The sequence below is a fragment of the Stegodyphus dumicola genome, chromosome 7 (genome assembly GCF_044657685.1).
Source record: "Stegodyphus dumicola isolate Sdum_Otavi_A_Nest chromosome 7, ASM4465768v1".
Classification (NCBI taxonomy): domain Eukaryota; kingdom Metazoa; phylum Arthropoda; class Arachnida; order Araneae; family Eresidae; genus Stegodyphus; species Stegodyphus dumicola.
In genome coordinates this window covers 112,532,109-112,550,432 of record NC_140774.1, presented here as the reverse complement: position 1 = coordinate 112,550,432, position 18,324 = coordinate 112,532,109, and the positions used below count along the sequence as shown (strand labels likewise).

Genomic DNA, 18,324 nt, shown 5'->3' with positions numbered 1-18,324 from the left:
ATAGTCATTATTTTTCTTACATAAAACCACCGGGCTAGCATAACTACTTGAGATGGGCGTTATGATCTTTTTACGTAGCATATCGGTGATATGCCATTCTATAATTTTTTCCTTATTCTTATCATACCGGTATGGTTTTTGACGAACTGGCATTGAATCTCCGGTGGCAATACTATGGTTAGTAACCTGAGTAAATCCTGGAATATCACTAAATAACGAAGCAAATTCACTTACCACTTGTCGGATTCTTCCTTGCTCGTCATTAGGTAGGTGGTCAAGATTTAACATCGGCGGTTCAGCCTTTTCTGCACGAACTGGTTTCATTGTCAGCTTAAGGGACGCTTCATTAAAATCCAGCGTTGCTTGTGCGTCTGAAGGAAAATCTATTCCCAAGATTATATATGCTTGCAGATTCTTTACTATAAAAAACATCACCTTTACTTGTTCGTCCTTGATACGGACATATAGCGGTACTTTACCGATACACTTACATAGTTCTCCTTGCGCCGCTACCACTGTCGTATTATCCGAATTATATATGCGGTATTTCCGAAAATACTTCCTAAAAAAATCTTCTGCCACACAGGAACACTGCGCGCCTGTATCCAGGAGTGCGGTGGCTGGGATATTATTCACCAACACTTCAATCTTCGGAAGATTCAAATTTTTCACCATTACTGTATTTAACTTGAAGGAAGAGGAGTTTTCGTGGCCTTTGGATTTCCGCACCCTCCCGTCAGCAGAAATCCGTTTTAGTTTAAATCCTTTTTTGTTTCCATGCTTTCCTTCTTTTTCCACTGGCCTTGAGACTTTTTTCCTGCGTTGCTATTGAACTGTCGACGTTCGCCGGCTGTTTTTGAATGCTCGGGTTTCCTTGCCCACTGATTCGCTTTGCCTCCGTAGCCGTGTGCTTGAGTTTGCTGTAGTCTTGGCGTGCCAAATTGGTTTCGCTGTTGATATTGGCGTCTTCTTTCAACGTCCGCCGTTCTTCTACTTTCAAACTGGATTGCTAGCTCAAATAACTTTTCCAGTGTAGTCGGATTTCTTAATTCAATAAAGTCTTGCACTTGGGGCAGTAACCTCGGCAAAATCACTTGAATTAATTCAGGATCCGGACGGTTTCCATACAAGAGTTTGAAGACGTGAATTTTTCTTAAAATAAAGCTTGAGAGGTTTTCGATTCTTTTTTGATATATACTGAAAAGTTCCGTTTCTAATTTCGCACGATCCCTTACAACAGGGAAGGCTTTTAGTAGGGCAGTCTTGAAATTCTCGTAAGTATAGGTGGGACTTCCTGCTTGACCCAAGAGACTTCTGCCTATACATTTGAACCAGTTAAGCGCTTGGCCCCTCAAAGCGCTGGTAGCTAAGGTAACTTTTTGAAACTCGTGCACGGGGTAGAGCATGAAGTGGTCATCCAATTTTTCCAAAAAACTGGTTACCGGTGAGTTTCCATTAAATGTTGCTTCTGGTTTCATCGAAGCGCGCATGGTCTGGACGATGTAACCATATCCTTCCAGGGCGGCAGCTGGCATTTCTGGATTCTGAGCCGTTTCTGCAGGCAGCACAGGTTCTTCTTGAAACTCGGCCATGGTTATTCTTCTTCGTTGGGCGCCACTATCAGGTTCAATGTTCCTTCTTGTCTTCTTCGGGAACATGCAAGGACCTGACTCGGAACAGAGAGCTTACTAAAGCTATGTTCAAAACTGTGGGAAGTAAACATGATACACAAGAAGCGTATACAAAACCCTTTATTTTTCTCTATTTACAAAACTTCCGTACTTCGGAATACACAGACCCGCTACTCGGGGTCTAACGTAAAAATATAAAAATAGAACTAAACTCTAATTTAACTTTAAAATAATAAACGTGTAAGATTGGCCTTATATTAACAGGAAGCGTATGTAGTACAGAGAACTGTGAACACTACAATACGTTCAAAATTTATCAAGAGGATTAGAACCTCTGGCCTGGAAGGCAACCAGCAACTGCGTAACTTCTAAGGTAAGCGGCCTGCTTCGACTCACTGCTTCCTCTCTCTCGCTTGGCAAAAAGCCACAACTTAAATACTTGGCGTTCGCCAGACAAACTTTGCATAAAAACCTTAACGCTTATAATTCTGGCCAGAAGTAGAAAATAAGAAGTGATAGTAAAGATTTAAAATAAAATAAACGTTAGTAAAACTTAAGATCCTTACAATATATCAATCATTCTCCTCCCAAAAATTAAAAATGAAAATTCTTACAGGTTTAGATTTGGGTTACATAAAAAATGGGAAACACAATCAACTTTATTTCTAGTCCACATTCTTTGTTATGGTTTCTGCTAAATGAGTCCCTGTGTTATTGCTGTGGAAAAAGCCAAGGGAAAAGATTTAGTTTCGGCTGTTTCTGTAATTATGACCTCGTTTTTAAATTAAACCTCATTGATAATATAAAATGTTCCTTGTAATTGTTCTGCTAGTTCAAACGTAATATATGTACACTATTCCTTGTTCTTTGATACACGTATATTCTGCAAATTATAACCTATTATCTCTGGGACATGTAAAGAAGTAAATAGATGTTTATTAAAGATGTTTATAAAATAATATAGAAAATTCCTTTGTAAAAATACAAAACATGAGCCACCCAATCGGCATAAAGGTTAGAGCCACTGAATGCCGTGTTGAAGGGCCCGGGTTTGAATCCCAGAGAAAGCATGCATATTTGTAAATGTATAGAGTACGTGGGGGCAATCTAAATAAGAGGCAAGCCTAAAATCCTCTTGAGAGGTTGATGGTAGGGGAAGAGGGATGGGAGACCCTCGGAACAGTCCCTCTGGGTGCTATTCATCAACATAGGGGCGAAACTGAGCTAAATCTCACTGCCACCTGTATGGTGCTCAAGGCTGTTGCCAACGACAGGCGTATCTTGCGCTCCTTACCACGAAGAATTTCGTGGGCTTGGGCTGACTACAGCTCAGACAAGTGAGCATTAGCAACAACAAGAACAAAACATGGAAAAATAAAAATAATTTTATTTTCATTCAGTACTGAATTTCCAGTTTTGCAAATTGGCATAGTTGGCGAAATATTTGAAAATGATAACTCATGTTCAAGTTAAAAGTTGTAATTTATAATTGAATATTGCAGAGTTGAAATGTAAAACAATTCAATTTATGAGCGAGCATTAATTAAAATTATATAAAACACTACATAAGACTAGAGTTAATTATCATGTTTTTTCTCTTAACAGAAAACTAAATGCTTGAAAATATGAAATACTTTTTTGGGTAATAATAATGACTTCATGTTAACTATGCATATTTAATAAAAAAGCATTTTGAATGCAAGAAATGACATTTTTCCTCTTATTTTCTGTAGAATTATTTTACAAAATTATCTGATATTTGAGTTTTTAAATAAGTTTAAATGAGTTTGTATAAGGGTCTTATTTTGATACGTATTAAAAAATAAAGGAACATTTAAGTACATAGATAAACTTTGGCAGAAAGTTTCAGTAACAGAGATTGGAAATTACGCCCATGTCATATCGCAGTATAAAAACTGTTTTAGGCAGATTCTTTGCAACACCTTTTTTTGATTGGACAATAATAAAACGAATTTTTAGTAATAAAATCTGTCTTTCTTTAAATATTTCTTGGTTCTTCTTAAATATTTACATATATATAGGTATGAATATAGTACATATATTACTTCCATATAATTTTTATATTGTATCTAATGAATATTCGTTATAATACAATTTCAACGATTTATTCTTTCCCTTCTTAATGGATATAACATTCGCTTCTTCGATGTCATAATGGCTTCTCTTGCTCCTTCCCATTTATGTGGTCCTTGAAGTCGATACTGATAAGAGACGAAAGGGCCCCAATATATCTTCCAAAATAGCCGGATGTCAGTAAAAAATAACTTAGGCAAGTTTGGCTTTACCCCAAACTTTGATGCAATGTCGTCCATGTATTGCAAACAGTCAACCCTCAAAGTCATTTTATCACTTGGGGAATATCTCTTCGCGTTTGCATGATGCGTTCTTTCGATATCTTTTAGCATTTTTCTTGAGGATGGTAAGTGTCCTTTTCCTGCAAGCATATGAGCTGCCCATCGACACTGTAACTCGCCAGTTGGAAACCCAGGTCCGAATGTCAAGAGGAAACCAATTATTGCAAGAGTTGGATGTTTGAGTTGAGGAGGATATATTCCTTTGTATAAATTGATTCGTCCGTTCTTTTCTTGAGTTACTATTCCCTCTTCTAAGAATGGAAATTTCCATGTGTATCCAGTGGCCATAATGACAGCATCTATTTCTGTCTCCTCACTGCTTTCTTCGAAATAGACACCCTTCTCTGTAAAACGTTCAATATCTCTCTTTTGAATTATAGATCCAGACAGCAACTTTGAGCCAAAATGATCATTAATGACAGGATCCTTGTTAAAGAAGTGATATTTTGGAGGTACATTATATAGTTTATGATGGAACCTGTTATCAATATAGAATTTCTCCATATACCAATTGCATACTTGTAATGGGAAAATATCCATCATTTTGTAGAAGTACCTTCGCATAAAAACGTAATCTATGGGATATCCGTGTGGTCCAACTCTGTGTAGAATATATGATCCAGTCCTTGTGCTTAAATAGACCTATTAAAAAGAATTTATTAGTAGTATATGCAGTAAATGTAATTTTAGTGTAAAATTTACTGAATTTAGATAACATATTACGAAAGTAATGCATCATGCTATTACAACTTTTGTAGTGCTCTTAGAAATGTATCTCAATAACGTTTTCAGTTTTTATAAGCACTGTCAAACAGAAGCAATCCTATTTTGAGGAATTGTAAATAACATTTGTGTAATTGATTTTTTTAAAGCTTAGATTGCTTACAAAGTCAGACCTTAATACTGGCTAGGCAAAGCTAGACTAGCAGTATAGTGGCTAAGAACTCTGAATACTGGGAGTCTGACTCGTATCGAATCCATACGAACTGTCTGGCTGCAAGAATGGATTTTGCGTTCCCGCTCCCTTGGATAACGCAGAAACGAGCCACTTGCGTTATAAATGCCTGTACAAAGGCTCCTTTTAACAGAAGGTGAGAGCTGAGGTCGTTGAATACTAGTAGTTCGGTCATGGGTCACGGCAAATGGACTGGCAGTATAGGCGTTTTTTGTGGATTTCCCTATGTGTAATGTGTTTACAAGCCAATTTTCCTTAGAAAGTCCTCCCCGAAGTTATACCTCCCCATAGGTACATAGCCCTCGAGTGCTGTCTCATAATCAAATACTAAATCAAACCAAATCTTTAGGCGGATATCTCTTATATGCTTTGCCGTATTTAAATAATTTAATCTAGCCAGAGAATAATTTCCGCAGTTTCAAGCGCTTATTGTAGGATAATAACGTGTTTTGTCTTTAAATTTATTTAAGCCAAAGAGATAATTATTATTTTTTATATCATACATGGCTTTTATATTGATAAGCAATGGGTGCCAGCTTCTTTCTGGTAGCCAGCTACTGCTGCTTGGATTTCAACTGATTTACTAAAGTTTATTAAAATACGTTATTTTATTTATGCTGTTTAAACTATCAAATTACTGCCTACAGCAATATGGTTATTTACCTATAGGGAGAGATGCTAGCATTGATATTCTCTTTAAAAGCGTACAGCTCATTTTTTACATTACACATGAACAAATGCACGGAACCCGAAGAAGATAACCGGTGAATAGCCAGGAATGGATGTCAGAGTTGACTGCTACTATTTCAAGATTTTAAATACTGAGGCCATTAGTGAGTTATTTAAACAAACCGATATTTTTTCTTCCCGTAGTAGCAATTTGTACACATAAAATACGCAAAACTAAATTCTGTATTTTCTTCTCATTATATTCTTTCATTATACAAAACTTGAAATAAATGACAGGTTTATGATTATCATAGTTATAATAAGGACCGTTGTAAGAATGAAATATTGAATATTGTTCGAAAATGCAATAAAAATATAAATAAATTAGTAAAACAATAACACATTACATTGAGTTTCGCTGATGTTGTGAAGCTTTGCATACCTAAATTTGCTAGAAATGCCATGTGAGGCCAGTCTTTTATCATTTTGCGAGCTGAAATAACTCTTTACATTAGCACTGTAATAATCGCTGTAATAGTAACACTGGGAGTAATCTTTCATTTGCAATTGAAAAAAAAAATGTTTCACTTGTTATTAATGCATGATCTACCATATATCTTGATCATTCGCCTTCTCCTTACGAGCAGCATATAAGACAAAAGTGGAAATTTTCTTGCCAGGAAATGTAATTTCGAGACTGCAGATGTCCGGGAGCGTTGATCTGCCATGCGCACATTGCTACGCCGCCGGAGGCAAATTTATCGAGGGAAAAAACCTTCCCCTCCCCACACAGAAAAACAATTTTATTGAAGTCAATTGATAAAACGTTTACTACACGCAAGACCTTTATCTGTAAACCTGTTGGTGATCTTGCTGAACATGAGAACACCGGGATAACAAGGAATGCCACTTGCATCGCTAATAAAGGTAAGCTACAAAATTTTCTGTTATCTAACGAGATTGGCAAACTTAGGCGGAAATCCCTGCTGAACTTCTGAAAGGTGTTGCTGGCTACTTTCTATATTTCACTTCATGAACCAATTGGTCTGAGATGTGAATAAGGAGTCGATTATTTCCAGACAGCTTGAAGACCTATTTAGTAAAGTATCCTCAGAAGAAATTGTTCATCTAACCTGAAGCAGAGAAGATCCCGAGGTGAAAATAATTCCCAAATGCCACAGAAAATTAAAAGAAGGATAAATTCCATTCAGGATATAGTACATAAAATTAATGCACAGTACACGCGTAAAATTCTCACGTGCTTCAAAGAAACTTTTATATTCTTTCCTATGAAGACTTAATTTTAAAGATTTGTATGATTTGTATTACCTAATTCACATATTACTTGTTATTAACTAAGCGCGTAGTTTTTTATAAATTATGTTTTATATATCTTTGCACAGAAAAATACCCTTGAAGTAACTTGGTTTTTTGCTGAAAAAATATGAATTTGCAAAAGCATCGGTTTGGATAAGAAAGCAAAGATTTAGTGAAAATGCCATAATTTACACCTAGTCACTATCAGGGAAGCAAGATTTACTCAAGAACTTCAGAATATAATTTTTTATAAATAAGAAAATAAATACAAAACTCCTCGTGTTCCACTAAGTATTCTACGAGACTTAGTAAATAACTCATAGTATAAGAAGATAAAATTATGCAATAAAAACGTAATATCTATGTCTGGAGAGAGCAAAGAAAACGTATAAAATACAAATACTATTATAAAAAATACTAAAATACACCATGAATAATTAAACTCTATTAATACTCTTATAAAAGTAAGTAAACCAACTTAATAATAATACAATAATAATGAAAATGAAATAATACTTAAAAATAATACTGATAAAAAGGGAAAATGATACATCATTAGCACAGTACATCAATATATAACGTAATCATACATGAATAATACGCAAAATAATACAAAGACACATAAAAGAATAAAAATCCAACCATGTTAATTATAATATTAAACGTTCAGAGAAAAAATAAAGTTGCGCAAGAGTGCAAAGACTTCGGATCTTCTAACAAAATCATAGAAAACAGAAAATAAAGGCCAATAACTAGAGAGCTGTCCTAAACTCACTTTAATTGCACTTCTGGCACTCGCATGCAACCCACAATGCAATAAAATATATTAGATATCTTCCACAGCATCGCCGCAAGCACAAAGTACATTAATAAGACTATTGAAAAGAACGGGGCTTCAAATAGCTTACAATCCAAACTTCAGAAACTTAAAAACAAATTTTAAAAAAATTAGGAAGCATAAAGATAATAAAATTATATATAAATTGTTTGGTGCTTTTAGGCAGATTTCAGATGTAAAATATGTTGGAGTTCTAACTTGTGTGTCTGAAATTCAGAAACACGAAATAAGGCTTTAACTCTAAAAAAAAAGATATCTAAATTTTTACTTGTTTGGCAACATTGCTTATTCCAACTGCAGCATCTAAAGCAGAACAGCCCATTCCAACAACTAAGACATTTTGATTTTTATATTCGTCAACCTCTTTCAAACTATGGGTGTGTATAATTTTTCCTTTGAAGCTCTCCTCATTAGGATATTTCGGCATTATCGGCCGATTAACGTGACCTACACAAACCATCACGCCATCATAGATGTCAGTAAGTTCTTCACCTGTAATCGTATTCTTTGCAGTCACCACCCAGCGGCCTGTTTCATCATAATCTTTAGAACGCTTAACACAGGTGACCATCATATTAAATTTAATGTGTTTAAAGCAATCGTGCTCGCTGGCAAATTCTTCCACGTACTGATACATCTCGTTGTGTCTCATATAATTGTTATATTCTTTCTTCGGTGGAAAATTGCTGAGGGCTCCCATTTCCTTACTATGATTAATGATAGTAGTGGGCATTATGGATGCAACTCCTTCCATATTAGACACTTCTCTGTAGTTCCAAGTGCCTCCAGGTTTATCTGTTTGCTCAAAGCATATAGGTTCTAGTCCCTCTTCTTTCAGCATAACGATAGAACCAATTCCCGCAAATCCACCACCAATGACTGCAATTTTCTTCGTAGATGCCATAATTAATCTGAAAGTAAATACAAAATTCATTTAGTCATGTGTAAGTTACAATAAGGTTTATACTTAAACTCCTCTTTTCCTATAATTTTATTATTCGTTAACTGTTAGTTAAAGCGACTACCTAATTTAGAATATTAAGAAACAATTCAGAGTCATTTCATTGAATTTTAAAGATTCAGATTTTTTTCAGTCATATGAAGGAATGAAACATTAATTCATACCACTACGTAAAATGAAAATTCGCCATTTTAATTTTTTAACGTAGTAATGAATATAATGAATATATTGATCAGTTTTCTATATGTGGCTTTTATGTTGATGTTTAATAACGAAAAATTGTTTAATGACATTCTTTCTTTTCTTCCCCTTTCGGCCCACCAGCGGCCGAGCGGAAAGTCGCTGAACACTGGTAGTTCGGTCCGAGGTTCGAATCCCGCGAACGGGCTGGCTGCATGGGCGTTTTCGTGGTTTTCCCCATTTGTAACGTGTATACGAGCCAGTTTCCCTTAGAAAGTCCTCCACGAAGGCATCCCTCCTGTTAGGCAGATAGCCCTCGAGGCTTTGCCATATTCACACACACACACACTTTTCTTCCCCTTTCGCCTCGAAGCTCGCTCATTCCAGAATTTATGTATATTTTGAGTGGTAAGTAGTTTAGGAGTGTACAATTTTACTATTAGGGGTTAAAAAGTTTGGACTGCTTCCGCTGTCATCTCGTTCGATGAAATGAAACCATAGACATCTCTAAAGATAGTCTTGCTGGAAATACATTAGATTGAAATTAGATCTGTCTCATGTGCGTACAAAATTGTATCGTGGTTTTAAAAGGATTACCCTCTCCCTAGGTTATATTAGAATTGTTGAATTAGTATCATTTGTGAAAGGAGGCTTCAACCATGTACAAGTTGGTTGGCAAATTTGTATTTGTATATTTTAATTAAAGCGCTTACACGTAGAGAGATGGAATAAGTTTAATTTTTTTTCTGCGTCGAATTGCTTGATAGTTATCTATTCTGATCGCGATAATTGACTACACAGATCAAGCGTAAAACCTTACACTTATGCTATAATATATCACTACGTTATAATAGTTGGAATTCACGGTACGTGTTTTAAACAGCTGAAGAAGTCTACAATAATATAATAACCTTAATACTCGTATATAACCTAACAAATTAAATAATATAATAACCGAACAAATTTGATGTAATAAACTGCAGGATGTGAAATATTACTTATATAATTTAGATGGCAGCTAAAATAAAGGAGAAATCGTGTTCGATGTTTATGGCTTGACGGGCTACGGATACCAGCACAGTTGTAATGTAGAATAACTAAATGTTGATTAGGAAACGGTTTTTAAATTTAAATTATATCAATAATTAAATTCTTATGAAATGTAAGTACTGTAAGACCATTTAAACGAAAAGTGAACGTTTGGATGTCATATTTAATCTGTCATAAGAAAACGACCTCTCGAACGCTCGCGCATATGCGTACCTCCTTGCAACAGAGCTATGAAATTTTCAACAAATATTTTCAGGACAATGAAAGTGTACACCTCGAGGCCATTTTTTTCAAAATTTGATTCATTTATTTAACAATGTTACGATTTGCACTTGAATTTTTTCTCATATGATAGTTTAAAGAATAAACTTAAAATCTCAAAATTTTAATGCTTGTGCTATCGAATAAAACAAAATAAAATCTTATCAAAGTAGCTTACACCGAAACTTTACAGAATTTGGCAATTTTTTTTTAAACTCGCACTTTTTAAAGGTGTTTCACACGCATTACATTTAAATCTCAATATCCAAATATTTATCAGTTTAATTTTTTCTGTTTAAAGTTTAAAAATTATAAAATGATCGCCTCAAGTTCTTTTAAAATAGGAATTGTGAAATAATAGTAATTAGACGATTTTTCTAGAAATTTTTTAAATGTGCTGCAATATGACTTTAAATAGAGGATGGAATTCTCGATCTTCCTGACTTGGTTGGGCATCATGTAATCTGTACTGAAAAATCTGATTTGAATATAGGATATTATTATACGCCAGGCCATTTTCTTCCTTACAGATTTCTCTAATGCTAATTTTATTTATTGATTTGCTCATCGTGCTCTTTCTGTCTGGAGAGAATTATATGTAAAGAAGTTAAACTTGAAATAAAGATTGTATCATTTGAAAATTCTTTTTTATAGATGTATATTTGCATTTAATGTAGAGTTTTTACATTGCAGAAGAAATAATGACGTCAGGACGCAGTGTAGATTCATTGAAAGGAGACGCAGGCAAATAAAATCAGAAATTTTAAATGAGCTGTTGCCAATTAAATTAGTAATTTATTGGTAATTTTCTTTCATATTTTATGTTTTACATATTCCCCTCCTTTAAGGAGAAACGTCTTGGCGATAGAATAGCCTTTTGAGAAAAATTCATAGTTAACAAAGGAAACGAAATTTTGTATAATGTGCATGACAAAGCAAATGAATTGTTTCAAGGACACATTCTTTAGGTCTCACTGCACTTTAGGTCTCAATTGGTTCTTAAACGTTTTCATATCTGAATATATAAAAATGCATAAAAATGTAACAAAATATTATATAATCTATAATAGATCAAATATAGAGTCCAATCTGAAAGTTTCTAAAATATAAGATTTTAAACTTCTTGAAACGGTTTTTCCAAATAATATAAAAATTATCTAAATTTTGGAGTCCGAATGTTTTCGCGCAATAACTGAAAATATGCATTGTTCTTGAAATGTGGTTTGAATATCATACGATAGCTTTGACATTTCTTGTTTTTTTTTTTTTTTTTTTTTTTAAATTCTTTGGTAAAAACTAAGTGGTGTAATCAACATAATAATATTACAAACATAATAATATAACAACATAATAACACTACAACAAATCAAAATATCAACATAATAATATTACAACAAATCAAAATATTTCTTTTACGTGTTCATGAAATTATTTTAAACTTAATACTTACTTACGCAAAATAAAGGAAAATCAGGTTTTCTTATTGTACAGTAGTATAATAATTAATACACAGAAATGAACAAAACACAATACAATATAATAATAAAGTACCGCCCAGACGGGAAAGAGGTTCTTGACTCTGGCAGCCGCAAAAAAGTGTCCTAGGTTAAAATCTCAGAGAAAGCATGGGTGAAATTTTTCCATCTCTTTATAAAACGAAACGGTGGCCCAACTGTTAGGTGCCCCCATAACAAAGAGACCACCGCTTCCGGCTTTAGTAGTGGTCAATGCCTATAAACGGCTAGAGCCCGCCATTAGAACAAAATAAAATTAAATATGCTAAAGTAAACTTTTATGAGCGAATCAGCGTAATTACTTGATGATGGCTGTGATATGCTTAAATGCAATTACACACAAAAACTTCTGTTCCTTATACTAGGTAACTGGCTTTTAGCATTGTATCAAAAAATCAAAGTTTCTGTTTACTATTTATGGCCATAAAATTCTTTATGTTGCATACTTGAAATAAAAATAAATAAACCAATAAATAAATATACAAAAATTAAAATTAAAATTAAAACGAATAATCTATATACTTTATATACTTAAGTTAAATCCTACAAATTTAGTAAACAGAATTTATCATTTCCTTATTTTAATAATTTAAAGAAAAAACTTTTAGCTAAAACGATGCGAGATTCAGAAAAAATCAAATCCTAGACCAAATTTTCACAAATAGGTCTTGGACACTTGACTAAGTGATAATCAGGTTACAAATATTTTTAAAGGTTTGAAGAAATTTCAATGAATAATTTGGAAAATAAAAATTAATTAATTTTCGATAGCAACAAGTATCCTACTATATCTGACAGTTAATTTATATTCGCTTGCTGGGTTATATGTTCTAAACCTAGTAGAATGGACAATTTGTGATTACTTTTTATTATGGAATTTGGTTTAGGTATTTCAGAAGTAAATTCGGAATATTGTTTTAAAATTTTATGAGGACCTTAAAAAGGAGGGAAAGTTTTCTTGTATTAGGCTGTTGAACTTCCTCATACATTACCAAACCACCAGGTTTGAAATTACTCGCTTTAAAATGGGAGTCATATCTATTTTTTTTTACATTACTATAATCATTAGGCCTTTTCTGAGCAATTATTCTAGCTACTTCATTTGGTGGGTACAAATCTTGATTTTCAATTAAGGGATCATAAGGTAATTATCCATACATTTGATCAAATAGTGGGAATTTTGTGATAGAATGCGGTCTGTTGCTGTACTCTTCAGTAACGTGTGGTAGCAAGTTTCTTAGATAAGAATTTAAGTTACATTTTAATTTAGTTATAATAGTTTGATTAATTCTTTCTACTTTACTATTAGTTTGTGGTCTATTAGTAGTTAATAATTGTGTAACATGATTGTTTATTGAAAAATGCTAAAATTTTAAGTAAATAAAAGCAGCATTCCTGTCACCTAAAATTTTCTTTGGGACCTCAAGGTGAAAATTTTGTCTTAAGCAATTTATGTAATTATTTGTAGATACGCGTATAGAAGCAAATGCCTGTACGTATTATGAGTAACAAAGCCTATATTAATATGAATATAATTTAGAGAATTATAATAATTTAGACTACCAACAGTATCAATAGATAACAGTCGAAAGGTTCACGTGCACTCGATAAGTTTGATAAAAGTAACTAATATTGTAAGGATCCTAAGTTTTACTAACGTTTATTTTATTTTAAATCTTTACTATCACTTCTTATTTTCTACTTCCGGCCAGAATTAAAAGCTTTAACTTATTTATGCAAATTTGTCTTGCTAACGCCAAGTACTTAAGTTGTGGCTTTTTGCCAAGCAAGAGAGAGGAAGGAGTTATTGGAAGCAAGCCGCTTGCCATAGTAGTTTTACTCGGTTGCTGGTTGCCTTCAAGTCCAGAGGTTTAGTCCTCTTGATAAGTTCAAACGTATCGTAGTTTTAGCAGCTCTCTGTACTACATACGGATTTTGTTAAATAACGGTCAATCTTGAAGTTAGACACTTGTATATTAATCCAAAGTTAGTTTTAGTTAGAGTTTTTAGTTAGTATTTTTATATTCTTACGTTCAGACCACAAGTGGTTGGTCTCCGTATTCCGAAGTTCCGGAAATCGCTGTAAAGATAGAAAATAAAGGGTTTCGTATACCCTTCCTGTGTGTATTGTCTACTTCACAATTTATTGAACATAGCTTGAGTAAGCTCCCTGTTCCGAGTCAGGACAGTTCATGTTTCCAAAGCAAATAAAGAGGAATACAAGTCCTGATAATATTAAACTAGATAAAAGTAACTCATGCCTTCTCTAGTCAGCTCTTGGTTTCGTACTACCAAATTATTACGGTAGGATGTGATGGCATTACAAGTTATAACCACGTATTTATAATCAGAAGTAGCATGACGATTAAACCCGTTTTATTTCTGAACATAAACAATCTTTTAGATGCACATTCTGTAGAAATCACTCAGCAGAATGAGTGCAGTTTGCACCCATAGTTCTATACACGCATATCATATTTTAAGTAATGTAAGATAAAGCTAAGCAAAGAGACGTGGTAGGAATAAGCATAGGAAGGACAGGACTCAGGCACGAAGCATAGAACTCAGGCTAGAATAAGCATAGGAAGATACTGTGTATAAAACAGTGGGAGTATTTATAACCTCATCTTCTTTGTTTCAATCCTCAGCAGCGACTGAGTAAGAGCTTGCAGCATTATGGATTACTGCAGAACTTATGATGCCAGTAATCCAGTCTTAAGAGGGGAACTTAAGCAAATGAAATCAGAAATGAAATGACTATTGCTAAAGTTTGTAATTTTGTTAGTAATTTTGTTCATGTTTTATATCTGACATCTAGGAAAAGAGACACATTTATTATGCCAATTCCAGGGATATTTGAAGAACTCCAAACGTTTCGCAATTATTTCGTGAAAAAAATATTATTACTCCAAATTCAGGTCCACTTTTGTACTATTTGCAGAAAATGTTTCAAGAACTTAAAAAAATTATATGTCTCTATAATAAACATAAAAAAATTAACATTTTTATTGGTATGTTTCAGAAACTTACATTTTCAAAAAGAAAAACGATCATTTATACATTAAAACTTAGCCCATACGCAAAAAATAACGTAGATTACTTAGAAATAAAGAATAAAACTTATTCTTATTAAAAGTTAATTCCTCAGAAAACTGAGGTTAAACTACGAAAATAAAACTTAGGAGATGTATTAAATTGCATCTGAATGAATATTAAAAACACAGAATAGCAATAAACACCAAATAAAGGCTAAGTTATTGGTGATTCCAATGGAAGAATGCTGACGTTTCAAAGGGCATTAATCATTTTCCAGAAAGTCACCAATAGTAGGTAATGAATTATTCTTTTTCGTATAATTTAATGAAATTCCCTTCAAATAACGATAAAATGTAAAGAAGTATAAGATTTTTGAATTGAAGTTAATTCATTTTAAATGCACGAATCCGACTTGATCCACAGTAAGACGAAAGAAACTTAGAAGATAGCGGATTACTGGTTAAAATAAAGAGAAAAATTAATTTTAAAAGCAAGTAGGAAGATCATATAAACTAAAAATGTGTGTATATGGAAAATGCACTTAACTTAAACTAGCAGTTAAGACTAACATAAAAAGCAAACATAAAATTATAAAAAATTAAAATATAAAAATTTAAAGTTTAATATGCTTTAACAGTTTTAAAATTGTCGGATGTAACAATTTAATTTTATAATGGCCAAAATGTTTAATTTTAATTTTTACTTACTACTGATATTCTTGTAATGGCATCTAGTTGTTCATTGTCCTATTCGAAATGGAGCTTCGTTTGACACAACCAGCTAAGGAAACTTAATGTTGCAATATTAGATGCTTGAAGAGAATATATTACAAGTTTCACTACTGAATGCCCTGTAAATTTTATACCTAATGTGCCATCTCATTTTCATGCTTCAAAATAATGCTGAAATGATCTGGCCATATTTTTTATGAAAGATTTATATTTTCATATGCTTCAGGATACGATTTCTGATTACCAAATAGTTGCTTTTACACTTTAAAGATTACTTCAGAGTGGCACAGTCAGTAAATATCATGGGTAATTCTTTTAACATTTGTGGTCTTAATGCCTAACTGATAACGATAAGAAAAAGAAGAATATTGAAATAAATAATTTTTCTCAAGAAAATACACATGATGATATAAAAATATAATTTCTTGATCGCTCTCTCATTGAGCGGTACAAAGTATTACTAGCTTCTAATGTAGTTACTATCTCCAATGAAAAATGTGGAAGGAGGAGAACGAAAGGAAATAAAAACAAAAGAAATAAATATCTAGCTCTCTGGTCAAATCGAAAACAAATGTCAGAATCGACAGAAAATTTGGCAGGATTCCCGTATTAAAAATATAAAACATTTTACAAAGAATGTTACTTTTTAAACAGATTTCACAATTCTTCTGTATGGATGAAACACATTATAATATAAAATTCATATTTAGAAATGAAAACACTGCTTATAAATAAACAGTTTCTAAAAGGAAAGTACTCTTTAGTTCATTGAAAGGATATTTCATGATATCAATAATTTAATAATAGTTAACAGTGCTAATTTCCGAAATTTTTTTATACCAGTAGTTTCAATATACCGGCAGTTATTTGAAATAACTGAGTAAAATACCGACATTGTATGATTCGTTTTTGTTTTTGAATATTACATTTTTGTAAGTGATGATCTGTGTGGTAAATTCTCACGTTGAAAATGACCTTTTTCGTTAAATGGATTCCTTTATATTATTTTTTCATTCTCACGTGAAATTTAAAATATGTATTACTACAGTCGTTTGGTTTCATGCAGCAGGTATTTACCATTTTGTCAAAATGAGTGGTTAAAGCAAATAATGATGTAGTATTTTATCAAACTAAAAACAAGTGTCTGTTTCTAGAAGAGGTTTAATGAAATAAAATAGAAGACGTAACCAAAATTTTCCTTTTCAGTAATTCAATAACTAAGGTTTTAGCAAAGATTTGTAAACATAATATCAAATTATTGAAGAAAGTCTTCGCCAACGAAGGAAATCTACTGAAGCAATGTTTTCTTTTTTTTTTTTTTTTTTTCTAAATATGAAAGTAAGCATTTAAAATTTTAAAGTGTAAAAATGTGTTTAAAAAGTGTAAATAAGCACTTTTTAAACATTAAAACCAAGCGAAAGCAGTTTATACAAAATGTTTAAGCGTTCATTTCGAAATAAAAACTACGAAATTCATACTATAAACTACGTCAAATCATCTTACCTGCTTTGTAGACTTGAACTCCTCGACAAACGTCTTAACTGCTAGTTTGATCCGCCAGCTAAGTATTTAAATTTATCTGATGGGGTAGGTTACTGATAAATAAATTGAAGATATTCTGGCTTTTCCGCCGAAGAATACGTGATAACGCATCTGATTAGATATTTGCAAAATATACGAGTATTTTTAAAACTTCATATCTAAACAGTCCATAGTGCAGTTCAAAATTTCGCAACTTCAAAAAAAGCGCGTCAGTAATAATTGGAGAAAGAATAGGATCTAATTAATATAAGACAGCTTTAAGTAGTGAATTGAAAATAATCTTACAGTTTTCTGAAGAATTTTATCATTTTATCAGCATCATCGATTCAGATCCTTACCCTGATGTTAAAAAGTTTGAAAAACTATTAAATAATTAATGAACTACTGTTTTGTGGTTACTAATCAATTTATGATTTAGTGTGCTCAGAAAGTTTTAAAGACTAATTACGGAAGATGAGTATAAATCGGCATTTAAAATCATTTCTATATAATATACGCATCATTGTATTCAATTGTTTTGTCTTATTAATTTTATAAACTGCAAATAAACATGAACTACAATATACTATAAACTATGCTAAGTTTCATCTCCTAATGTAATTTAGGGTCGCCTTTTCATTTTCAAGTGCAACAAAATAGTAGAATCATGAAGCATTAACACGATATATTTTATTAATATTGCATGCGAAAATTTTTGGTTTGCCATATTTTCTGTATTCCACGTGGAACAGAATAGAATAACAGATGTTATGAATGTAGAATGTGTTAAAGTGTAGAGTGCGTAATCTGTATCCTGAAACACTGCAATACTTAACTCTATTCAATAATACTACTCAAAAACCTCATTAATTTTTATGAACACTTTTTTTCTCTAATGGTGGGCCCTCAGCTGACTTCGGCTTGGCGACAACTAAGGCCAGAAGTGGTGGTCACTTTGTTATGGTGGCACCTAATAAGCAGGCCACGTTTGCCTTCTATGAAAGGATGACCAATTACAACTACGCCTTCTCCGGGATTCGCACCCACTAGGCTTAGTAGCACTTTAACCATTTTTACATTGTTGATAACTATACAGTTATCACATACAGATTAACTAAAGGCAAACAAACGTTATTCGTAACACAAGAACAAACTAATTATATCTCTTTTAAAGCAAAAAATACCAACGCAGTATACCAAAGCAGTATACCAACATATAAGAATAAAAAACCTGAGTTCACCGAGCTGAGTAAATGAAACGAGAGATGATCATTTACACGTTATA

General features: G+C 32.7%; 1 protein-coding gene across 1 annotated transcript; it reads right to left on the bottom strand.

The window, feature by feature from the left end:
• Positions 1-3,291: 3,291 nt before the first annotated feature.
• Positions 3,292-17,167, bottom strand: LOC118194512 (flavin-containing monooxygenase 5-like). The gene is made up of 3 exons (XM_035365654.2): positions 17,022-17,167; positions 8,054-8,696; positions 3,292-4,648 (listed from the first exon to the last, which is right to left on the bottom strand). The coding sequence occupies exons 2-3, from the start codon at positions 8,687-8,689 to the stop codon at positions 3,749-3,751; spliced, it is 1,536 nt and encodes a 511-aa protein (XP_035221545.1). The 5' UTR covers positions 8,690-8,696; positions 17,022-17,167; the 3' UTR covers positions 3,292-3,748.
• Between the last annotated feature and the right edge of the window lie 1,157 nt (positions 17,168-18,324).

What these genes read in the sequence shown, in the direction of transcription:
- LOC118194512 (XM_035365654.2), bottom strand. Translation starts at nt 8,689, where the DNA reads ATGGCATCTACGAAGAAAATTGCAGTCATTGGTGGTGGATTTGCGGGA. An exon ending in TAAGCAATGTTGCCAAACAA is followed by an intron (nt 4,649 to 8,053) that starts GTAAAAATTTAG and finishes TCTTTTTAATAG; the next exon opens with GTCTATTTAAGCACAAGGAC.